This window comes from Ursus americanus, chromosome 14 (genome assembly GCF_024610735.1).
Source record: "Ursus americanus isolate L20-20 chromosome 14, mUrsAme1.1.p, whole genome shotgun sequence".
NCBI lineage: Eukaryota > Metazoa > Chordata > Mammalia > Carnivora > Ursidae > Ursus > Ursus americanus.
In genome coordinates, this window is record NC_142140.1 from 7337783 (window position 1) to 7364360 (window position 26578).

At 46.0% G+C, this 26578-nt stretch overlaps 1 protein-coding gene across 1 annotated transcript in view; it reads right to left on the bottom strand.

Annotated features, from left to right (window-relative positions):
* SLC6A11 (solute carrier family 6 member 11) overlaps positions 1–26578 on the bottom strand; it is a 126986-nt gene that overhangs the window by 52992 nt on the left and 47416 nt on the right. Inside the window, exon 6 of the mRNA XM_045808240.2 lies at positions 13978–14112. Within this exon, the coding sequence (XP_045664196.2) occupies positions 13978–14112 (135 nt within the window). The remainder of the gene's footprint in view (positions 1–13977; positions 14113–26578) is intronic.

The window sequence follows — 26578 nt, forward strand, 5'->3', positions numbered from 1 at the left end:
CTCAAGATTGTCTCCTCAATTGTAACAAATGCACCACACTAATATAAGATGTAAACAATAGGGGAAACCAGAACAGGGATGAGGAGGAATATGGAAATTCTCCGTAGTATCTGATCAATTTTTTTGTAAAACTAAAACTGCTTTTAGAAAGTTCATTATTATTTGTGCTTAGTGCACAAAATTTTATGCCCAACTGTGGGGGAGGGGGACCAAAACCCCTCCCCAATTAAAAACTCCTGTCCTAGAAAACACCACTCATCCACATATTCCACCCCATTCCACAGAGCCCAGCAAATGTCCGGCAAGAGTAGATAATTTGCACATTTCTGATGATTAATTTAAAAAGCAAAGTCCTAGCCAGCACAATGCCTGGTATGCAGTAGGTGCTCAATAATACTTGCTGGATGAATAAACATAAGGCTGGGATTCTAAACAAAACAAAAGACAACCTAAGAATCCCTGGAGACAGGCTCATGGTCACTCCTCTCCTGTGCTGGTACAGCTGGGGTCATGACTGTCCATGGCCCCCTCCGGCCCCCACTGTGGCCACTCCTGGTGACATCTCTCTCTCCCTATGAGAATGCAGAATCCTCAAGAACAACAGCACTGCCCAGTTCACCCCTCATACTCCCAGTACATGGTCAGACCTGGCAGACAGCAGTTGCATTTTCAGTGTTTGCTGACATCTCTTTGAAATGAGCCCCATGTCTCTTTTCTCTGCAGCACCTCTTGGGCTTCTGGAAGTAGCCAGACAAATTCAAACAATGGCACTGACTCCAACCACATCTGCCCATAAACCCATGAAGTCACAAATGGAGGGCCACTTTTCTTGTCCCCTACCCCTTGCAAAGCTCCCACTGTCCTTGGCAGACAGACTTCCTTCTTGCTTTACTCTGTCCCCCCATTCCAAAATCAAGGTCATTTGACATGTGTCTACTTCTTTCCTCACCTCCAAACTCCCTCTATTTTCTTTCTCTTTTTCTGCCCCTAGAGAAGTTTATATATTGCTGATTCATTTACTCTTACCATGTTTACAAGGGGGGAAGATGAGTAGAAGATTGGATGTTGAGGCTTACAAGAGAGGAAACTGAGGCTCAGAGAGGGTAAGTGCCTGCTCAAGGTCACACAGTGAGGTGAGTGGGAGGCAGGCATTCAAATACAGCTCCTCCGAGTCTAAAACTCTGCTGCCAAGGTCTACTGAGCCCCTCCTGTCTAAGCAATCTTCTGAAGTTACAGCTTTGTACATGCCAATCAACCTCTTGCCCAGAAACTTTCAACAGCTCCCTCCTGGCCAGTGAATGAAGTCCTAAACTCTTTGGGCTTGGCACTTGGCACCCAAGGTTCCCGGTGAAGGGGCCTCAGTCTGCTGTCTCAATCTTATTTCTTATGATTCCCTGTAACAAAACCTGTCCTACAGCCACACTGAGCTACTGACCATTCCCTTCATATAGGCAGACTTTCCTACTTCTGGTTTTAGCTTATCTCCAAACAGCCTTCTCCCAATCCTTCAAGGATCCAATCAAAGGCTATATGTTTCACAAAGTCTCCAAAGGATATGTAATTGGGAATAATTTTGTTTTCCTGACCATGTGCAGTCCTTTATCTGAGCCACCATATGACATCCACCTACCCACCTATTCAGTATAGACTGGGGGGTCTAACATGGGCCAGGCTGTGCGACAGGTGCTGGGGAGAATCCACAGTGCACAAAGTTCTCTGCTTACATGGAGCGACATCTAACAGGGGGAGGCTTACAGTGAACACATCAACTGCTTCAGACAGCCATCAGCCCCGTGAATAAAAGAAAACAGGGGTTTGGTGAAAGTCATGGGGTTTAGTGGGGGTGTTTGAGCTCAGGTGGCCAGAGGTAACCTGACTTTGGAGCTGAGATTTGCAGGGCAAGAAGGAACAGGCCATGGGAATATCTGAGAGAACAGTGATCCAGATAGGTAGGGTCTGTGGTAGGAAAGAGCTTAAAACGCCCAAGGCCATGTGGGACATGGAACAAGGCCACAGAGGGCCATGGTGAGCAGCTTGGATGTTAATCCTAGTGCAAAGGGAAGCTGCCGGAGGGGGGAGTGGGGGGCGGGGAAGGCAGGAAGCAGGAGAGTCAGACCTGTGCTTCTGGCCATGACTGAATGACTGGTATCAGACTAGCCCTCCTCCATAAGCAACCATCAAAGCAGACAAAATAGAGGAGGCAACCGTTTCAGCCATTGGATAGCATGCAGGCCAAGATTGCTATTCCTAAGAGATGGGAACTTCCAAGGGGGTTTTGCCCAGCACTCCACCTGGGAACATTTTCTTGACCAAAGCAATGGTCAGAGGGCTAGAATCTGAGTAGAACACAGTCTCATTGGGCCAAGGAGGCAGGGCCAGAGTGTGGGACAGCTGAAACAGTTATAATCTATAGTGTGGGGCACCAGAAAGGGGAATCTGTACAGAGAAGGGCCCCAGATGTCCATGTGGAGGTCTCCTGTGAGGCTGTGGCTGACAGCTGAGCTATAAATGTCCAGGGTGACCCCATCCAAGGCCAGATAGTGCTACTAGGGGTTGAGAGACACTAGAAGTTGGACAGGGTGGGGTGGGGGGGTTAGGAAGAGCAGGCTGGGAGACTAGAGATCCTACCTACAAGAGTGGACAGATCTGGCCAACACCAAGTACTCAGCCTTGGCACTTGGCTGAGACACAGAACAACTTCCACTTAGGAGCAAGAACCTTGCCTCCAGGCAAGGTTTCTCCACCATGGCGTTACTGATCTTTTGAGCCCCATAATTCTTTGTTGTAGTGGTTGTCCTGTGCAATGGCTGATGTTTAGCAGCAACCCTGGCCTCTTCTCACTAGATGCCAGTAGCACCAACAGCAGAGACAATTAACACTGTTTCCAAACATTGCCAAATGTCTCCCAGGAAGGAGAATTTCCCTGGTTGAAAACCACTGCTCTAGAGTCAGAACTACACAGAACTACTTTGGACCCATCCTAACAAAGCCTGAAGTAGAGCACTGACAAGCCCTACAGAGGACACAGAGCTTAGAATCTAAGTCCCACTGAGTCCTATTAAGTTAGAGGGTCTTAAGAAACAGCTTGGGATTTCCATATATCTGCAGTAAGAAAACATGAAGTTGAGTCTACATAAGTTTAAGATGTCAGCCAGTAATTGAAATACCTATTCAAATAAAAACCAACACTCTTCAGAGGAAGATAACAGAATCCAGATACATTATAGTATCCACAATATTCAACTATAGTCCATAGTATTCAATCAAAAACTACCAGGCATGCACAAAAACAGGAAAATATGATTGACATTTAACAATTATAATTATATATTAATAATTAATAATAAGATGTGACATTTAACAAAGACTTTAAAGTAGCTATTATAAACACATTCAAGGAATTAAAGCACAACACACTTAAATAACAATGCCAGAAGTTACATAATCCAGGATTCCTTTCTCAAGCTCCCTCAGTCCGCAAGGTGAGGAAGGGAATACTGGTAAGGGGCAGGGAGCCCGCCCTGAAGGCTATCCTATTAGCCTAGAGGAGGCTGGTTTGTGTCTCAGTTGTCTGAGCTGCCTTAAATTAGTATGTTCAACCCTGTTAGATACTCTCAAAGTGGGGCACAAATTGGGGCAGATGGATCAAGAGAGAACAAGCAAATCAAAGAATGAATGAATGTCTCAACATTGGGAACCAGGTGAGCTGGACAGTTGTTCTAAAGAGGAAGTGAAAGGTTTCCTTGTAGGTGGGGCCAATCAGAAACTGATCAGGTTGCTACAGAGGGGATTCCTGCACTGGGTGGGGAATACACCCACTGGATGCTACTAGATTCTAGGATTCTTGCAAAGTAGTCATGTAGGTCTGGGATGCTCAAAGATGCCAGAGTCAGGATTGGCAGCCCAGGGCTGAAAGTAAAAGCAAGGCCAGAAAAATCAGATAGGACAAATAGTTTCAGGATTGCATCTTTACATGACCAAGTCAGAGTCACCTGGGTTCAAGTGCTATCTCTGCCAGCAGAAAGCAAGGGCTTTAACCTCTTGGAGCCTCAGTTCCCTCATCTGAAAAACCTCTAGGACAAATGTTTTAAAATTCTCATGACCTATAAGAAAGAACTTTTTTTAGGGTAATAGGTCATAAGAATTTAAAGTACTTACATATAGAACTTAGTGTCTGGGTCTAGAAAATAATAATTTTCAGTAAGTATGTGCTGATTCAGTGATAGGATAAGTTAAATGATAAGTTTGTGAAGCACAGTACCTGTCAGGGAATCAGCCTTCAAGAAACAATAACTAGTGTCACTACTCTTATATGTACCCAACCAATTCTTCAACCACGGAGACTATAGATTAATAAGGGGCTGCTGAAACAGCTCAGAACTAAAATTCACAAAACCTCCCCTTGAGTAAACCTGTGGCTGAAAGAGTTTAATGAGGAGCCCCAGAGAGGCACAGAATCTCTGTGGAGTTTATCAGAATTCGGATTCCACAGACTAGCAACTCTTAAGGAATTTCAAGCAGTCAAGAAAAGAGGAAATGCTCACTACCTTTCTTTCAGTGTGCAAGTTAGATCAGCAATGTGTCTCTAATTCTTGAGTTCACGTGGTGACTGGAAAGAACACACCTGTGTCAGGTGAATTCCAAACCCAGTAACTCTCTTCACAGCTATTATCGCTGGCTTAATTATGAGTGTCTCCCAAGAGACTGTCATCTTTTTGAAGACAAGAATCATATGTCGTCTGACTCTGTATCCCCAGTGCCTGGTACTGAGGAGACAACAAATAAATGCTGCTAGAACAGTGACCTTAACCTAGAATCAAATATACCAAAAGGAAACCTTGATTGATTTTCAGTCTCAGGGAATAGCCCTCATGTTCAGTGAGGTTTGCAATATTTTCAAAAACGTATCTGTAAGTCAATGTTGTTATTTACATTATGGTTTCAAAGTCCAGCGGCCAAGAGGCCCATTTTTCCTCGGATCCATTTGGAACAAGAGTACACTGCCACCAGGTGGCAGCAAATTCCATGGGCACATCCGTAAGGTTCATCAGGTAGGATTTTAAATGGTCTTGTTTTATCTGATTTGTCCTCCTGGGATGGGCAGGTGGAGTGGATTTCTAGTGTTCTCAGATGCTCTCACTGTTTGAACATCCTTCTACCCCACCTCCAGAACTTGGACACCTTCGCCGCAGACTCCAGTTCCCTCATAGAAAAGACTGACTGGGGGAACATGTGCACACCCTGGGAAAGCAAACCCTGCGATCTGGATCTGTGACAGGCCTTTCTGTTCTTGCCCTGAAAACACACACTTGAAACACAATGAAGAGTGAGAGTGGCAGGAATCTGGGGCAAGGAAAATGTGATTTCCTGCAAGAGCCCCTCCATTCCCCAAAGACTGAAAAGACAGAAAATAAAATTTTGAGGGGAAAAAAATGGAGTGGAAGCACTTCACACTTCAGAGAGAACACAGGGCTGACAGTGAAGACAAACAGATGTTTAGAAAGTTATAAGAGACCAAGGAATGCAAATTGCCAGAGGACAAAGAAGGCAAGCTGCTGGGTCGCTTCAAGTTCTTGACGAGAAACTTAATTTACTGGATTCATACTAAAGGCTCTCGGTTCTGAGTTCAAAGCCTCCCCCTTGGGCTGTGGGGCTCTGACTCATCCTGCCCAAAGCCAGTGACAGAGAGGCAAATGAAGAACACCGCTGGTGTCCCCAGAGTCCTACTGTGTGCCGTATCCTGGGCTGGGCACCGAACATGGGAACTAGAAGTGCTTTTGCTTTCATGTGCATACTTACTTCACAGGAACCCTGTGTGGTGGGTATTCTTCGCCCAACGAACAGGTGAGAACCCTGAGTCCCGAAAGGTAAAGGGATAGCCTGAAGGACACCAAGCTGTGTCAATGGCAATAGAGAAACTCAAATTTCCTTTCCTGGAAACCAGATTCCACTGCACTACAAATCCTGTCCCTGGAGAGCTTACCCAGCACTGCAGTACATGCTAGGTCACCGTAACACAGAGTCACATAGGCTCCTCCTAAAACTGTCCGTCCCTCCTTTTTTCCTTCCTTCCTTCCTTCAATTCTTTCCTTCCATCCTTCCTCCCTTCCTTCCAAAAAGTATTGACTGAGCTATTAATGTTGTTAGGCACTGTTTCCAGGGGTGAGAGATCTAACAGTGAAAGGAACAGATTCATCCTCTGCTCTCCTGGAGCTAACATTCTAGTGAGGGGAGGATGGTGACACAAAATGAAAGGTGTCTTAGATGTTGGCAGGTGTCATGGCAAAAATCAAAGGTGGGGGGTGGACAGGAGGTGCAGGGTGGGAGTGAAGGAGAGTGTGATTTTAAACAAGGTGGTCAGGAAGCTCTCACGGAGACTACAACAGTAAGGTGCACAGCCTTTTAGACCTTAAAACAACTTCCATGACACTCTCTCAAGACCTCATAGTTACTCTGTGAGGAAGGTGTTCTTGGCTTCCAGACCTACAGCTGAGCTCTCTTTACATGCTTTTTGGAGTTCTCTTGCCTCAATGGCTAGGGAGACAGAAGGAGGGGGCCACTGTGAATGCATCTGCCTGTCCAGATCAACACTTCATCAGTCTTCATGCAGAATGCCACACAAGCCCAGAGGGGCCAGAGGCACCCCTTGAAAGGATTTTTCCCTTGTCTAAGGCCCCAGGGAGCTGAGGTCTGGAGCACTGCACCAGTCAGGAGCCCTGTGTTTCTTTAGAAATGTAAATGACACCACAAACAGGCATGTCTGAACCCCTTGGAAGCAGCAGGGATGGGCAGCTGGAGGCCAGGGCTGCAATTCATGGAGATCCTGGATCATGGAAGGGCCCCTCCTTGTCACTCTGGCCAGGATGTGGGCTGCAGGGAGCGAGAGTATCCTATGGGGCAGAAGGCACCCCAAGTGTTGTTTCTCTTCCGTGGGTCACTGCCTGTCCTACCTGGCTAACCTGCACAGGCAGCCAACCTTCACAAAGCCCCGAACATGTTTCCAGAGAAGTAAAGCTCCAGTGATAACATGCAAGCTCCACAGCTATTACTGGAGTGCTTGGACAGGGCTGGCCCTGCCGGCTACAGGCCAGAGAAGGCGAGTGGGGGAAGTGCCTGGAGCATCAGCTAGCAGCCTCCCGTGAAGCCCCGACCACGTAAGCCCCTGGGAAGCAAAAGAGGGAAAGTGACGGCATGGTGTGTAAGTGTGTAAAAGGCATGACTTATTCACATGCTTTGGCACGAGGACCATCACCAAGAACAAGGTGCATGTTCTTCTCAACAGACCGAAGGAAGGATGAGATGCTCTGATCTCCTCCAAACCCCTTCCTCCTTTAGGGAGGGAACCCACCCAGTCAAGGACTGGTGAGGCTCTACCCTCTTCTGCCAGACTGTGGGCTCCTTGGGGACGAGGGTGGGGGGAGCTCTTATTCATTCTATGTACTGAATTTGTGGCATAGGTAAACATGCGGCAAATGTCAGTGGGATAAACTGAGGAACAGCTTTGCTGGGATCTGGTGACAGGTGAGTGGTACAGAGGACCATCGCGATCCCTGTCCTCACAGAGCTGGCAGCCTAGGGAGGACTCCCAGGAAATGCTCATTTCACCCCTGCTAGCTCTCAGTCCACCTAAGACCACCCCCCACCACACACACTTCTGGGAATGGCTAAAGCAGCACAGGGAACCGATGGGGCTCTAAGGCCAGACACCTGAAAGCGTCCGGCAGCTGCCCCTCTAAGGAGCCCCAGTCCCTGGGGCTCACCTCCACCATCTCATCTCCTTCCCATTTGTTTACCCACAAGAGATGTTTTCATAGCTCCAGCATCAACCCTTTAGTCCCTGATAGCTGCAGGAAAGCCTGAAGCAACTGCAACTTCTAGATCATTCCCAAGAAACAAGGGTGTTCACACTCCTGGACAAGCCAAACCACCAGGCCTTTCTGGGAACTTTTCTTCCTGGTACAGTCTGAAGTGCAAATGGGAAACTAAGTCAGGATCATTACTCAGAAAAACAAACACATCTGGACTTGATCAAAGCAGAAAACTACCAAGAGACTGAGCTTTTTTCTGATCTCCTGATGAAGTATTTCCAGCTGAAGGCTCTCCTGACCTACTTTCTCTAATTTGGAGAGCCATGCCTCAGTTGTTTTGAGCAGGACCATGTGGCTACCTGATGTCCTAACACTACCGCAGGATGATTCTCTAGCCCTGGCTCTGTCCCAACCTTCAGCCCACCATCTTCCCCGGGTACTATTTTTGCCAAGTTCATGTTCAATTCTAGTATATATTGAATATCTGCTTGTAAATTAACCTCGCTCCTTATCACATATAGGTATGTGCGTGTGTGTGTGTGTGTGTGTATGTGTGTGTGTGTGTAAGTGTACATAGATACAGTTTCATTCTAGCAATAATAACTATGAAGTCATGGTTTTGATATGGTTGACTGATGTCCCAGGCGTTTTTTTTCTTCTAATGCACATGAAAACAAATACCTAACTATAAAAAGAAAAAACATTCCTCCACTGACTGGGTCATTGTACTTCACCTTCACAGTCATCTGATGGGGCAGGAACTACAACCTGTAAGCCTCATTCTAGGGAAGAGGGGACTTGGGCCCAGAGAGGGGAGGAGCCTTGCTAGAGGCCACACCACCAGTGATGGGAGAACAGGAATTGAAACCAGGGCTTTCCTGATGGTTCATGGCCTGGGGCGTGCACAAATGGGAATGCTTGGAACTGGGGGGTGTGGATCTGTTGTTTTCTTCTTCAGACCTCAGTATTCTTCCTTCCTTCATTCAGTATTCTCTTGCCCAAAACCCAGGAACCCTGGGCTCTAAGTCCTAGTTGGGCCACTGAGCTGCTGTGCGGCCATAGGCAAGTAGCTCAGCTTCTCTGACCTGGATCTCTGTAGTGAGTGGACACTCTACCTGGGGCACTGTGATTCTATTGACCCACTCACAGGCTGCCTTTCCACTGCACATTGAGATAAATCTGTGTGACATGCTAGCCTCTGAAGTCTGAAGAGTTGTCAAGACCCCTCCACAGAATCAGGATTACTATACACCCCATCACCAACCTTTCAGCCCCCTGGAGCAGAGAGAAAGCAGGTCAGGGCTGCTCCCGCCTCCCTTTTCAACCATGTTGGGCCCTTCCTGCAACACACCCCAGCTTCCAAAAAACACCAGCTACGTGGAGTTTTGTTTACCCTTCCGTCTTGCAGTCATTATCCTTACCTCTGCCCCAGACAATTAACTCTCACTGTTGCTTTGGGGGCATACACACACATACACATCTCCTTGCCATCACTGATGGTGGATCAAAAACATTTTAGCTAAAGCAATAGAACCTTTCTTCAAAAATCAAAATAGCTTTGGCTCATATTCATTCAGCAAACACTTACCGAGCACCTATTATGTACCAGGCACTGAGCTAGCTAGGGACTGGAGACATAGTGGTGGACAAGGCAGAGACAGCCCTTGCTTCCAAGCTGTCTTCTCTGGGAGGCCCTTCCTAGTGACCATGCTGGAAACCGCAGCCATTTCTCAAGCCCTGCCTTTGTCACTCGATACTTGGTCTCCATGGGTCTTGTCACCACTTAATGGACTGCATATTTTATTTTTACTTTTGTTTTCTGTCTTCTTCCTTGACTAGCATATAAAACACCATGGGGGAAGGTGTCATTGTTTTGTTCACTGTCTGCTACTATCCCTGACACCTATAATAATCTCTGATACAGAGTAGGCACTTAGTAAATATCTACTAAGCAAATGCATGGGCATTAAGTGAATCATACATGTAATACATACATACATGTATGTATATGTATAAATATTTCACTGCAAATATGGTAAGTGCTTTGGAAAATATGTAATCCCAGGGGGTGCATGGTTGGCAGCTGGGAAATACTTGCCTGAAAACATGATATTTAAACTGAGCCCTAAAGTATGAGTGGATGTGGGGCAAGGTGGGGAAGGGGGATCTGGGGAAGAAAGAGGGAGCGTCCTCAGCAGAGAAACAGCATGTGCAAAGGTCCTAAGGCAGAAAGAAGGCCAGTATCTGGAATGAACTGAGAGAGGGGGAGAAAAGTGGGATGTAGCAAGGAGGCAGTTCAAGGAAGCCCTTGGAGGCCCTTCCATTTGGATCTTATTCCGAAGATCACAGGAAACCCCAGAAGGGATTTAAGCAAAGAGGTATCTGTCAGATTTACATTTCAAAAAGGTCACTCCACTGCTGCGGGAGAATGGCCTACAGGGGTCAGGAGACCTTTCTGGAAGACCAGTTAGGAGGCTCCTGTCAAGTGGGAAACCATGGTGTCTGGGCCAGACTGGTGGCAGCAGAGGTAGAGAGTAACCTGGATGGAGTGGGGGGTCAAGTGGAGGTCAGAAGCCATCAACTCTCCCCTTACAGGCATCTGAGGGTTCTGCAGCTCAAGGTTAATAACTTTTTCTAGAAAAGGTCAAATAGTAAATATTTTAGGTTTTGCAGGTGTACAGGAAAGAGTTACCAGAGTCAGCATGATGTTGCTGTGCAAAAGGCCTGCTGGCAGGAATGGCTCTTCACTGGTGTCTGGGAACTTAGCTACGAGGTTCCCTGTGGTACTAAGTCACACAGTCGTTTTGTATGCCTGGGGCACTGAATTCTGCTGTGCCAGCCTGCCTGGACTGTTTGTACAAGTAATGCAATTTACAGTGAGCACCGTCTTTCCTTCTGAAAGTCTGGAATTCTGGAGACTGTGTGATCCACTGCATGGCTGGCAAGTATCTGTGCACTTAATAAAACTTCCCCATTGGGACACCTGGGTGGCTCCGTCAGTTAAGCGTCTACCTTCAGCTCAGGTCATGACAAGCCCCGCACTGGGCTTCCTGCTCGGTAGGGAGCCTGCTTCTCCCTCTGCCTCTGCCTGCTCCTCCCCCTGCTTGTGTTCTCTCTCTCTCTCTCTCTGACAATAAATAAAATCTTTATAAATCAATCAGTCAATCAATCAATCTTCCCCATTAAAAACCCAAGTCCTGAACGATCTCCTCTGGGCAGAAATAGTGCCCACATGCCACTGCATTTCAGTGCTGCAAGAAGGAATATGTTCTGTGTGTCTCCTCCTGGCAGAATACCACGGGAAGCCTATGCATGGATTCCTCCAGACTTCATCTGATGATGGAAATAAACCATATTCAAGAGTGTAACCACTCTGAGTCCTCTGAGCCCTTCTAATGAATCACTCAATGTGTGTGGGGTCTTGGCACCCTTGACATAAGGGGTCATATGGTTTCTGTCTCAGCTATTCAACACTGTCTCTGAGTTATGCCTCTGAGCAGCCACAAACAATATGTGAAAAAATAAGTAACATGGCTGTGTTCCAGTAAGACTTTATTTATGAAAAAAAGGGCAGAGGGCTGAATCTGGCCTGTAAGTCAGATTCTGGCCTGTAAGCCAACCCATGTTCACAGAAAATGCAGGATTCTCTGAATCTACTTTGAAACTGCTGACTGAATTCAATCTTTGCATGTCATTAGTGGGAAAACTGAGGCCCAGAAAGAGGAAGAAAGAAGGAAGTTGTCCAAGGTCACTCAGGATCAGCAGCAGAGCCAGAGGAAGGCCAGGTCCAGACTGCTGGCCCAATGTGCTGGCCATGACTCCAAGTGGCCATTCCACAGAACAGCCTTGCAGGTAAGTGCTGGCCTGGGAGCCAAGGCCTAAGAGGACAGAGATGGCAGGAGACTGGGATGATGAGGACAGGCAGTGTGAATGGTGGGCTGTCTGGCTTCACCTCCGTTCTGTGTGTGGGTGTGAGTCTGTGGTACACTGTGTATACATGTAGCTAGGGCTCTATGGTCATAGGTGTGGGCTGGGCCAAACTTTTCTGATCATCAGAATCTCCACTGCAGCTTTCTAATAATATAGATGTGCAGGTGCCATCCTATACCCCCTGAAACTGTACTTTTAACATGTTCCAGGGTGTTCCGATGATCAGGTAGGATTGGAAACTCCAGGTGATGCTCAGAACCTCTTGACTGACCTGGGGGACCAGGATAAGGAAGCCCGTGAGTAGAGGAAAGAACAGGAAATGTGTCCTGGGTCAAGAATTTGTGGATCTAACAAAAATGCACAGACCAGTGATTCTGGAAACAGGTTTTCCAAAACTGATTCTCCAACTGAGCCTTTGCCATCATGGGTTGGAGTTGGTGAGACCAACAGTCAGGAGCTCATTTCCTTCTTCCTAGGGATTCTGCTTGCAATTCAGGATGCTGCCTCAGGTGCCTGGCAGTGCCCTGAGCCTGGGGGTCCCTCACAGCACAGCAAACTGAGACAGAAATGAGTACACGCTGCCACTCCACCATGGACCTTCCTCAGTGTAATGAGGTACAGCTGAGCTGCAGTAGCTTACCCTCCACAAACCTTTCCATCCAAGTTCTCCTAACAGGGGCTGGCTGCAAGCCACAGACAGCACACTTGGAATTTCTTGCATGCTCATCTTCTCTGAATGCAGATTCTTTCTACATTCTAATGCATGATCCATCTATGTTTGTTTTAGTAGAAACATGGGTGCTTCTATGTCCATCCTGGCATTATTTACAACGGCCAAATTATGGAGGCAGCCCAAGTGTCCATGGATAGATGAGTGGATAAAGATGATGTGGTATTAGACACAATGGAATATTATTCAGTCATAAAAGAAGAATGAAATCTTGCCATTTGTGACAACATGGATTGATCTGGGGTATTATGCTAAATGAAATACGTCAGACAGAGAAAGACAAATAATTCGCTTACATGTGGAATCTAAAAAAAAAAAAAAAAGGAAGAATAAAACAAAACAGAACCAGACTCCTAGAAAGAGAGAACAATGTGGTAGTTGCTGGGGGGTGGGTAGGCAAAATAGGGGAAGGGAATTAAGAGGTACAAACTTCCAGTTACAAAATAAATAAGTCACAGGGATATAAGGTACACTATATGGAATATAGTTAATAATATATAACAACTTTGTATGGTGATGGACAGTAGCTAGATTTATCATGGTGATCACCTGGTAATGTATAAAAATGCTGAATCACTATGTTGTACACCTGAAACTAATCTAACATTATATGTCAAGTATACTTCAATCAAAAGAAAAAATGGATGTCTCCTCATCCATCAAATGTCTGTGAGCACATTACCCGACACGCTGGAATTACCTGGTAGCCTTTAGAAGATACTGATACCTAGGACCCACCCCCAGAAAGTTTAATTTAATTGGTCTGGGTTGTGCTCTGGGAATTGGGATTTCACAAGTTCCTAGGAGCTTCCAACAAGTAATGAGACTGAGCACTCCTGGGCTGGCAAGATGTTTGTTTTCATCTCTTGTCTAATGTACCCCCAGGCACACCACCACTACCCACTTAGAGAAGCTTAGGTATAAACAGTCACTACCCGTGATGCCCAACAGCCAATGCCTTCCTGGAGAAAACTAACAGGTGAGCCAGTTTTCACCAATTATTTTCTTTCTTGAGCTAACCCACAAGGAAAATCAATCAGACCCAGTTCCTCTGGCTGAAATGCTTGGCTGCAGGGATCTGTGATCTTAGGCAGGAAGAAAAAGTTTGTTTTTATTTCTAACCTCTGAAATTTAGCACTCCTTCAACTATGAATGCAGACCACAAACTACAAGATTGTTAGCAGTAGGAATCCCAGATACTTCCATATCACAGTTTTGCTATCTCCAGACACCATTTATGCTCACCGCTACTTTGAAACCATGAAAATTATCAGACCTATTGCTGGATCTTGCTATTTGATGTACTGATAAACAAGCACATATACTACCATGTCACAAATTCGTTTTTTGTTCATGTCAATGTATGCATTGAAAATGATTATTGTGAGAAGGGGTCCACAGGCTTCCACATGCTTGGCCAGCTGTTGAGCCCCCCTGGTTAGCAGCAGAGGCCTGCGGAGGGCTTCCTGGTGGTGGTGGGCAACTGGGCATCAAGCAAGCAGCTCTTACCTGTGGGTCGGAGAGCCGGGAGAGGTCAGGGTACAGGTAGAACTTGATGCCTTCGGAGGCCCCGGGCAACGTGACCCCTCGGATCAGGAGGACCAGAAGCATGACATATGGAAATGTCGCAGTGACGTATACCACCTGCCCAGGGAGGAGAGGAAAGAATCAAGAGGGGTGACAGTGGGGGGCCACGTGGCAGACTCCTAACTTCTGGCCTGGAGCAAAGGACTTCCCAGGGCAGCGAATCATGCACCCCTGACACAGCTTCTTCTCTTACCTCATCTCTCAGCACTGACCCTTCCAGGGCCGGGTCTTTCAGCGATTATCTAGCGAGTGCCTACAACGATGCTTGAGATCAGTGCTTTTCAGTCATTTGTGACCACACCCCACAGAAGGAAATATGTAGGATATCAAAATCCCATACACACCAGGCTGAAACAGGGTGTTTCACAAAATACTCACTCTTCCATGTGTGATGCACTCAATATTTTCTATCATATTCTATTTCATTTTTTTAAAAAAGCTGGTCATGACTCTCTAAATTCAGGTCACAATTCACCACGGGCCACGATCCACACTTTTGAAAAACACTGCTCTTGATGAAAATCAAGTTTTCACAGCCAAGGATAGGATAGAAAAGTGCAGGAGAGGAGTCAGGGAGGGAAGCTGTTGGGGGCAAGAAAAACCCAGTGTGTGCCGGGGATCATCTCAGCTTGGTGTGCCTGGAGGCAGCTGATTGGATCCAATGAACCTGGGCAGCCCTTCCAGCCCACAGATTCTGTGCAAGAAGCAAAATCTTCCCTGCGTTTCTTCATACAAGAACTGCTTACAAGGAAACAGCAACACCTTCTGGACTCTGGGAGTTCCTGTCCTAGGGCCACACTTTCTCCTGAGGTCCATGCAGGACTCGGTGTCCCCTCCAGCTCTGATTTTTTCTCCTTTGTCACATTCTCTTGTGTAATAACTTAGTCATGTGCTCTCAGTGGGGCCTATCTGTTCCATCTGTGTAGATCAGCATTTGGGGGCCAGGGATACTTCTGAGGATCTGAGGACAGCTACAGACCTTCTGCCCTTCCCCCAAAGGTGCACAGACACAGATATGTGTCCAGCTTTTGAACTGGTTCAGAGATTCAGATTGGCCCCAGGCAAGGACCTGTGCTCTATGACCTATGGTCTTAATTCTTCCAGTGGAAACCTTTTTCGACCCAGGGTTTCTTTTACCAGCAGTCCAGTCCTTCACTCAGTTTGTGCATTTATTCATTTACTCACTCGTCCACCTACCGACTCACTTACTCACACACCCGAAACACTCCTACATAGCAAGCACTGAGCTAAACTCTGGAATATACAAATAAGAACGAGTCTTGAATGGAAGTTTCTGCTTCAAGAGTCTTCCCCACTGTAGAAAAGACAGACAGGTAGGTAAGTAGATAATGCATTATATAATCAGGGGAGTGTAAAGGATGGAGGAACAAAGAGTAACTAAATACAGGGGCAGTCAGGAAGGGCTTCTTCAAGGAGGTGATCCAGGTATTGGCCCATAAAGGATAAGCAGAAGTTCAGGACATGGGAAATGGGGACAGAGGGAAGAAGAGAATAAAATCCTACTAAATGCCTGTCACTTTACACATGACAATAGAAATGGCTACATTTATACAGCATTTCCTCTTGGATTTTTTTCCCTTGTATTATTTATTTTCCTATAAATTAACATCTTAGAAAAATTGAAATAGAAACACTAAATACAGTATGACACACAGCAATCCTTGTGTTAACTTCCCTATTATTTCATTGAAGAACGTTCGTATGCGCATTGGAGGGACTGAAGGGGACAGGAACACTACAAAGCAGTAACAAAAAAACCACTATCGTTTCTCTGCACTTAACCTGTAAACTAAAAGGTAAGAGGCTGTCCTTTACATAATTGCAAACGTAAGTGATTCATTAGTAAGTGGCAAAGCAGGACCTAAACCCAGTCCTCAAACACAAGAAATAAGAATCAGCAGAGGGTGATGTCATCGGGTCCTGCTCACAACTGGAGGGCTGGATCATTTCCTCCAGACATTGTCCTTAAACCTAGAATGCCAGCACCTTCCTCAGCCTGCTCACAGCCCTGCTCCAGCCACCTCAGCATCCTGCTTCCAGATCAACTGTCGGCTCCACAGACATGCCATGCACTCATTTCAAACAATCTCTTGCTGTAATATATCATGTAATCCAGAAAAGGTGAATGCGAGTCAGATACGGAAGAACAAGAGCCAGTGGCTGATATTAACAGTAAAAAATTAGAGGCCAGCAATTAATAAGGTCGATGGTCCCTGCCCAGAGAGCTGGCTGTGCTATGCTCTCCATCTCCCTTAGCCTGGTAGGCACAATCTATCATGGATCCTCAGCATTTCATATAAATTCTGGATTCTCTTCCTTTAAAATGAACCCCCACACCCTGGCCAACCAGCTTGTGTCTATGAAAAGTCAGGGGGGAAGCCAAAATCTATCGCTTTTAATTGCACACTTTCCACTTTTGTCTCTGTGGTATGGCAGAAGATTAATTATCCTGAATGCCCAAGCTCTGAATAATGATATTTCTGTCTTAACCCCTAATGCTCATAAAATTTAAGGGAAAGAATGTTACTGTGTTAACTAGAAGAACAAGTGAAAATCACAGGACTTTATCCTGCTGTGTGGGACCACCCTGATGTGACTAAACTTGTTGGTTATGCTCTGCCTGGTCTGTTTGTTTGTTTTTTTAAAAGATTTTATGTATTTATTTGTCAGAGAAAGAGAGAGAACACAGCAGCGGGAGTGGCAGGCAGAGGGAGAAGCAGACGCCCCGCTGAGCAGGGAGCCTGATGTGGGACTGGTTCCCAGGACCCCGAGATCAGGGCCTGAGCCAAAAGCAGAGGCTTAACTGACTGAGCCACCCAGGCGTCCCTCCGCCTGGTCTGTTTTGAGTGTACTGGGTCACCAGGGTGTCATTGAGGGGTCACTTATAACTTGGCCAAATGTGCCCTCACTATGCCCTCAGCAACATAGATAAGACTGTTCCTCAAGGTTCACACTGGCATGACTTATTAAATGGCTAATGGTTCTTTTGAAGTAATTCCACTGTTTAGAGTTCTAAATGCTTGCTCTGCTTCCACATTACATCGAAGAGAACGATACTCCCTCCACTGAGAGCCACACCTTCACTTTCGCACTTTTAAAACAAAATCATAAGGGAAAGAAAATATTCAGATGAACTGCCCAAAGACCACAGTGCAGACAATGACTTAGGCTGCCAAAACGAAACCACTGGCTGGCAGGCGTTAGCTAGAAAAAATCCCTTTGTGAGCTGAGGTTTGAGAGCCTTGAGTCAGGGAACAAAAGGTGGTTTAGGGGCATCATTATGTAATGGACACAAGTGGAGAATGGTATGAAAGTCGAAAATGCAATGCCGAGGACAGCCTGTATCTGACACTGGTTCCAGTTCTCCCAAAAGCCCCTTCTAACACTCAGCTATACTAGACACTTGGACATCATCTTTGATTTTTCCTGAGAACAGCCATAGACTGTCCAAACAATACAGACCTTGTCATTAAGAGATTGCACATAAATGGCATGCACGCTGCCACATCCCTCCTGTGCTCATAGCAGACATCACCAATTGATCACAACGCTCTCTGCAGGTAAGCCTGGATGCAGCTAAGTCTCAGGACTCTCCACAGTACTCCAGGCAGCCTCCATAATCAGCTGGGAAGAAACCATTATCTGCTACCCTTGCTCTAGCCCATTTTTCATTGATGCATTCATAGTGTCCTGCAGGCCCTTAGTCCCTGTTGCCAGAGTGGTAAGACCCAGAGCTCGTGCTCAAAGAAAGAACTGCCGAATGTGCAGGCCTGAATGACATTCCTGGGATCATGACACCCACTAGAGTAGTGTGAAACAGGAAAAGGAGGCTATAGAGATGGGTTGGAAGGTTCTTCGTGGAAGGATTCAGCTTTCTGGCTCTGACAGTGGGGTTATAGCTGGGTCTCCAAGGATAAGCAGGAATGGGAGAGGCTGAGTCAGCCAAGGAAGATGTAGCACTAGCCAACAGTCTGGAAATGGGCTGAGAATACTGTCCTCCAGGCTGTCCTCCAGGTGTTCAAACTGGAGTCTGCCTCCCCTCTTTCCCCAGTTGCTTCCACATTCAATCGGTGGCATCAAGTCCTGCCAACTTGATCTCCAACTATATTCTGACATGACGTCCCCTCTTCAGCCCCATCACCCAGGCCTTTCATCATCTTTCTTCTCAGTCAGGTGACAGCCTGGGTTTCAAAACTATGAATCCAGCATGTGTCTTCCTGCTCTCCCCAGCCTCACATTCAAGGTTGTGGGATATAGTGCAAAGAGTTGGGCTTTGAGTCAGATGACCCTGTGTTCAAATCTTGGCTCTGCCCTGATTTGCTGTGTGACTTGACTAGTCTCCATCCTTCCCCCAACCACTCTGTCCTCTGCTGTCCCAGGTTCTTCACCCTTGGGGAGTGTGCCAGCCTCCTTCAGGCCTCCTTATCTTTTCATGCCCCCTTTTATCTGTAACACCCAGCCCTAGGTGTTCATTCTAGGCATGTCTGAATCCCCACAAGGCTAGGACTCCTCCAAGTCAGGGACCCTGCCTTCCAGGTGCAATATCATTCTCCCACCTGCTTTATATATCAGGCAGCCGAGCCCCAGAGGGGTCGATAAAGCACAGCAGCCCCCCCCATCCATGGGGGATATGTTCCAAGACCCCCACTGGATGCCTGAAACCACAGATAATATGGAATGTTCTACACACTATGTTTTTTTCCTGTATGTCCATACCTATGACAAAGTTTAATTTATAAATTAGGCATAGTAAGGTGAAAAACTGTAACTGAGAATAAACTAGAATAATTATGATGTTATACAGCAATAAAGGTTACATAAATGTGGTCTCTTTCTTCCAAATATCCCACTGTACTATACTCATCCTTCTTGTGATGCTGTGACATGATAAAACGTCCATGTGATAAGAAATGAGGGGAACAACTCAGGCACTGTGACACAGCATTAGGCTACTATTGGCCTTCTGAAGTCAGAAGGAGGATCACCTGCTTCCAGTGAGGAACTGAAATGGCAAAAAGCGAAACCATGAATAAGGGGGAACAACTGTACCTCAGTCTCACCTCAGGACCCACCCTTTTAACCTAGAAGCCATGCCACCTGCCCACCTATTGTTGAGGGGCTCAAGTGCCACGTCCTCCCCAACTCCCTACCCCACCTGCGTCCCCATCACTCCTGTGCCCTCCGGGCACCTCTAGAGGCTCTCCTTCAGCTGTTTTATCACCTTGTAAGCTTCAGATTTCTAAAACGTAAGCTCCTTGAGGAAAGAGAGTTTTGTCTTTTACTTTCCCTGCTGTATCCACAGTGCCCAGGACAGCATAAGGTACATAAAACATGCTCAATAAATATTTGGTGGAAGGACGAACAAATAAGCAGGCTGAGATCTGGGCTCCTGAGGTTAGACTGCAGGCTTCCGAACACCACTGTGTGCTTTGTCTGTATGAAATGTTGGGTCCACATAAAACGGGATTCAGAATATTGAATCCGATTTTTTTAGAAGATTTATTTATTTGAGAGAGAGAGAGAGCATGCACACATATGTGCAAGAGGGAGGAGAGGCAGAGAGACAGGGAGAGAGAGCAAGAATCTTCAAGCAAGCTCCCTGCTGAATCCCACGACCCTGAGATCACAACCGGAGCCAAAATCAAGAGTCGGAGGCTTAACAGACTGAGCCACCCAGATGCCCCTGAATCTGATTTTAAGAGGAGTGTTTCTAAATAAGGAAATAAGAGATTTGTCTTCAAAAGACAGATCAGTCTAGATACAGAGGGCAAGAAAGTTCAGGTACAAGGTACTCGACAGCAAAGATCATCACTTTCAAGATGCCTGAGACTACAGGATTCTCTGGCCAACCCAAGCAGGGCTCAGGCATTATGCTAAATTATGCAGTGTTTGGTGATGGGCACAATAAGTCACTGACAAGGTACCATCAAGTCTGGCTGCTCCCGGCTGCTGCCAGCGGTGGCTCAGACCCAGAGAGGTGGGTGTGGAAGAAGGAGGGTCTAATCTGTCAGACCTCTGAGGCCCCTGAAATAAGGTTCCTGCCCCAAGCACATCCCTTGGTTAAGGAAGAGGTTTTTTTTACTATTGTTTAATTTCCTTTCAGCAGGTCAAGTCCTCCTGAATATAAAGGTTAGCACAATTGGTGGTAATTATACTGTATCCTGTTCTAATTGACTCTAATTGCTCATTTGCATTCCAATACTGGAATTGTGGGGCATTTCCCCCTACTTCCAGGACACAGCTATTTATTTCATAGCAGGGAGATTGTCTGATCATTGGGAACATGACAAAGGTTGCAGAAAGTCTGCCCCTCCCTAAGTTTTCCAGGATAATGGGGTAAATTGGAAAATTGAGCCTTGTTCAAAAGCCTTTGGGAAAGCAGGGTGGTGTGGGGGCAAGAACACAGAACCCCAGGGTCAGAAGATCCAATATAATAAGCGGCTTGGGCAAGTTCCATACCCTGTCTGGGCTGGCATTTTACCATCTACAAGAGGCAGAAGCGAACTAATCCAAGCTTCAATCACTCTTGTACCATTTTCCCAATTCTTTTTTTTTTTTTTTGCCATATACATGTGTTCCTTTGTACTGTTTATTCAATATTTTCTAGAATTCAATATTCTCTCTTATGTTCAATGAATGTATGTAATGGAAAAACTGAATTACCACCATAAACAGAAAACCATTACCTCTAACCACAAATTTAGAAGGTAAATGCAAAAATAAATATAATGAGAATAAAATATGATTAAATTATAGCCAAAGGCTCTGAGTCTGAGCTGTGTTTTCCATTTGTTCAAAAGCAAGAGTGGCAAGTGTCAGGGAGGTGCTAAAAGATAAAGCAGCTTATTGCACCTTTGCCTTAAGCAACATGAAAAAGGACTACTATCTCATTATATGATTGGATGTTCTTTAACACGGGTTCATGTATCACTAAAATCATCCTGTGGACTTCCAGTAGAAAGAACACCTCCCATACTCGTGGAAAAGATCAGATGGGTGATTGCTGGGGTCCTTCCCAGCAACCACAGTGTTTTCCAGAACAGTTCATAGTTAACCACCACCCTTGCAAAGGGCCAGGATTCCTTAGAGCTATCCAAGGTCCTGACACTAATTCAGGAGGAACCTTCTGAGAGCCAGCTACCCAGGGCCTTGGAAGAGGCTGCTGTTAATTGAGCACCACTGGTTGCCAGAGATGTGTCATACAGTACCTCTAACCAATATTCATGCCACTTGACTAGGTTCTATCCCCATTTTGCAGACAAAAACAAACAAAAAAGCAAAAACACTTGAGGATTAAAGAAAGAAGTGGCTTGCGCCAGGTCACAGAACCATAAGAGATCAGAAGTCAGCTCTTTCCACCACACATACTGTGCTCTACACCACAAACCTGACTGGACATGCCTTCCTGTTTTCAACTCCTGTTTCTTCTTCTGTCTGTCCTTCCCTCCAAAGATCCAGCTTGCTTTACTTTCTTGGCAGCAACTCATCATAGCCCACAACCCCAGCATGGGAAACAGTGTATTCGTCCAGTCCTCCCTGACTTCCCCTCTGGCTGGGCTTGCCTCTGTGTGTAGGGTACATATGCCCATTACATATGGCTGGAAAGCACAGTACTAAACATCCAATCCTTAGAGAATCAGTGTTTTGAGTATCAACATATTTTCCCCAGTTCTGGTTTTTTTGAGAGAAATTCCTAGGTAGGAACACCAGAGCAGGCACCAAATAGTCTGGTATAACCTCCCATAAAATGTTATTAATCTCTGGGAACAAGGTGCTAGGAGAATGTACATCTGAAGAAGGGATGTCAGGATGTCACTATGGGCATATCTGGCCTCTACACACTTTTTAGAGGCATTATTCTTTAGACCATTCTAACAGAAATAGGAAATGAAGAAAAAAACATTCTGTTTTAAGCAACCAAATTCTAAATAGGTGGAAGGAGTCATGTTTTCACAATAGTGAAGATATTCACTCTTCGAGGAGATAATGGTATTTCAGCAATGCAGAAATATTTCCATGGGAAGCTGAAGTTGTAATTTTTATGCAATGATATATGGTGTATTATTATCTATGGAAGTTAGCCTATGTGTGGAGCCTAAAATAATATACCAAAACACCAGCCAGCCTTGGGATCCGTGGTTCAGGGCATTATGCCAGATATGGGTTGAAGAGGAAGTGAGGGACAGGATTAGGGCTGGAGGCAGCAAGCAGGGTGGGAAGACATGGTTCTAGTCCCCATTCTACCATGGTGGCAGAGACCATAAGCCCCATTTCAAGATTCACTTTCCCCTTTACTGTGGTTACAAAATTCCTAATTTTTTACTGGATCCACGGCTGCCTAGAATAAAGACAACATTTCCCAGATTCCCTTGCAGGCAGTTAGGTGTGGCCACGTGACTACATTATGGTCAATCAGATACACATGAAGGTGTCCTGTACAACTTCCAGGTTGTGTCCTTAAAGGGAAGGGCAGTATTCTACCCCACAGGCTGGAATGAAGACCAAGTAGTGAGCCATCTCCAACCATGGAAATGAGGGCAACACCCAGAGGAAGGTAGAGCACTGGAACAGGAACAGTCTGGGTGCCTGACAGCAGGCAGATTACGCCTGGACTATTATGGGAGAGAGAAATAAACTGTCTTGTTTCCCTTACTGCTCTTTGAGGCCTCCGTTGTAAAAAGTCAAACAGGTCCTGTTCCTGCTCTAAGTTTGTATCATTTTTCTTAAATGACGGTACTAGCCCAAATGATCTACACTATTCCTCTCTACTCAGAATGAGAAGAAGATTCCAAGGATGACCTGAGGATCCTGAAGGTGGATTCTTCAGAGCAACCATCCTTCTACACCTGGAATCAACCAGGAATGCAACAAATACAGTCAGGAAGTCTTCAGAAAGATCCAGTTAGTAAAACCAAAAGAGCAGTTAGAACAGACCTGTCAAAGAGATCACCGTTTCTGGTAAGCCACTGTTTTAACTTTCTCTGTCACAGTTTAGAATGAGCTTGACAGGGTGAGTAGCCAAATTTGGTGTGAAACCCATCATCAAGTACAAAGGTGCAGACATGGGTTAGAAGGTCTCTGAGGTCTTCCTGAGTCTCCATCCTCCTCATGTGTGAAATGAGGATAATGCTTATCTCAAAGGTTGATGTGAGAATTTGAGATCACCGTGAAAAGCACCTGACACACAGACACTGCTCGATAATTGGAAGCATTGGGATTGCCTTTGCTGGAAATCACTGGGTCAATAAGCAATGGCTCTCCAGCTCAGTGAGTGAGTAGACGTGGCCAGCAGAGAACAACATATATTGGGGGGGGGGATTCAAGAATATAAACAGAGAGGCTGGAGTCATTCCTATCTCAGCTGTAAGGGGGGACAGGAGAGTGGCTCCTGGATCCTCTAAATATCAATGGTAATGAATAGCAATGTGGTGGCAAGAGAAGGCTGGTGTAAAGAGGTGGCAAATCACTGGCTGGGAAAATCTGGGTGACTAGGACTAGAGATAAGAAAGATATCAGGACAGAAGGGAAGTGTACCTAGCCATTCCAAGGAGGTACAGCAGCCAGACTCTGGAATGAAGGCTAGAGGGTTGCAGGAGTAAGCCGAAGAGGCCATTATGTGTAAGAATCCTCTGGAGTCCTGCCTGCACCCAAGAGCTATGGCAGCTAAAGGGGCCAGGCTGCAGACAGTACTTAGATGGAATGGAAGGAATTATACCAGGATAAAACCCCATAAGACCAAGTTCCAAATTAAAAGAATAGAAGGAACTCAAAGATGGCGGTGAAGGGAAGGATGAGCCCCAGCTGTGTCATCATGGGGATAAAGCCTGCCCTGTGAGAGGGCCAGACTTTCAGGAGAAGCCAAGAACAATATGTATCACCAACCTTCATGAGGCTCCAAGAACCCAATAAGGAGGGAGGTTGGGGGCTCCCCATTGAGAGGCATGTGGTTGTTGGGAGATCAGGTGCAGCTTATGGGGGGAAACTTGCTGAGACTTCTCAGATTCTGACCCCAAAATGCCACTGCCAGCCCTGATAGGTTATGAAGGAAAGATCAGATCAAGGCATTTTTAGGGGTTGGTGCATTGTAGGCAAGGCACCAAACATCCTAGGAAATGGTGTTACTCTTTCTTCTTGCTGATAGTTGGGACCATAAAGATCATCTATATCCACGGACTGTTCCAACATGGAGACCCCATGGCTTTATTATTTACTAATCAGGGGTGTACTGGTTGGAGCAGAGAGCTTAAGAGGGAAAAGTGCTCTATTCAGGAGAAATGGAAGATCATTTCCTAATAATGATGGGACTAACATTGTTAGTTCTACATGCTTTCTTCTTATGTTATCCAGTGCTATAAGGTGGAAACCATTATCATTGCCCTTTCACAGAAGTGGAAACTGAGGCATTCAGAAGTTGAATATTTGGCCCATGGTCACACTGTTAGAAAAAGGAAGGATTCAGGCTCAGATCTATGTGACTCCAAAGCCAGCACTCAACCACTACACGGCCACAGGGAATTCAAGTGTCCCTATAATCCAACCAGCTTCATCTCACACATCTCCCTGTGTTCCTCAAACAAACCCTGCACTTTCATGCATGTAAGCCTTTGCTTTTGTCATTCCCTCCATGTGGCAGGTCCTTTCCCCCTTTTCTGGTTAACAAAATCTTGCCAACCTTTGAGACTGGTCACATAATATGTCTTCCAGGAATTAACATTAGGCCACAGGCTGAAATGTTTCTTCTGTAGCCTACAGCACACTGGGCAGTACAGCATACAGATAGGGGGATCAGCCTTGGCCACAGAATAACCAACTTCAAAATCCAGCCTCCGGCACTTTCTATGTACACGATTGACTTTTGGCAAGTTATTGTCTTTCTAGGTCTTGATAGTTTCTTCTATAAAATGGGGATAATAATATAGCCAATTAACTCAATCCCTTTGAGCCTTGGATTCTTAAATCTACAGAATATGGATAAGAGTCCCTACCTCTTATGGTGAAGGGTGAGAATTAAATGAGCCAACGTCTGCACAGCACCAGACACAGAGACTTGACACTCAGCCTGTAGCAAACCATCTTCCCATACATCCTTCGCTTGGGTCTTATTTCCTTCAACCTTTTCATACACCTGCCTCTCCTTCTAGGGTGGGATCTACTGAAGGGCAAGGGCCTTATTCATCTTTGCATGTCCTGAATGCTTCTTACAAAGGCCTACAAAGACTGTACATAGTTGATGAATAAACACATTCTGATCTCAGTAACCCAGAGAGAACAAATGGAACAAAACAGGATATAATCCCATGTGTCCACAATGGGTTTTAAGTGTAAACAGTTCTCACTAAGAGCCTTCCCATCTGAGGATAAAGAACATTCTGTCTAATTCAATTCACCAGCCATTCATTGAGCCCACTGTGGGCTGGGCCCTGTGCTGGTTTTGGAGGGCATGCTGATGAATGAATCGGGCCCCTGACTACAAGGACATAACAGCCAGCCCCAGACACACACAGCCATAATGGTAGACCATTCAGCGGCAGCAGTGGGAGCTCAGGGACACAGAGTAATGAGGGAGCAGGCAGCTCAGGTGACAAAGGTGTTATCAAGGCCTGTGCCTGAAGGGGGACAGACTGTCCCTACTGCTCCAAAGAGTTCTGATCTAGAATGTGCTGCGTGAATACATTCCTCAGAGTAAGAAGGGTCAGGACATGGAGCACACGGGGTGCTGGGACCATCACCTCCTGGGAAAGAAACGAGCTTTGCACGGTAGCAGAAAAGCTGGTGGCCCAGAGGTGACAAGATACTTAAATAGCAACCATGCTCATTAAGACGGCTGAGCCCAATTCAAATCCCTGTCCACAGGATATCTAAAAATCACTGGATGGGGGAGTCTAGTGTTTAAGCCTATTTCATGGTGAATCAAGATTAACTAGAGAGGCAATGCTATTGATTTTTACATAGCTCCACCATAAAGACCACAAAAATGAAAACCAATCCCCAAACAAGCTCAAGCGACAAATATTCCATGCAGTGCCCAGCCAGCATTAGGAGCTATTATTTACTGCCTGGAAAACACACTTGGTACCTTGGCTAATAATGATTTAAACCCCATCCATCAACTAGAAGGCTGGTGTCACCATGGAGACCAAGAGCACCATTAAAGCACACCATTAAATCCTAGGCAGGGCTTTACCAGTGTGGGGAGGCTGTCGGATAAGAAGCACCACCCCACATCCTCTTAAGCTAGTCTTCAACAAGCTTGCTCATGGCAGTGGAGGTCTGGAGGGGAGAGAGCCAACATGCAGGGAATGTGTCTGCAGCCAGAAAGAGCAGTGTGCTGCCTGGATCCTGCAAGCATCATCCGCTCTCTGAGACAGACCGCCTCCCATCCAGCCCACAGGCCAATCATGTGGAGTTCTCCTGGGTCTTCCTTAGGAGTCCTGAGCAACAGGGATCCCTCCTAGACCACCTGTGCTCCTTGCAACACACTCCTTCCAAAACCTCTTCATGT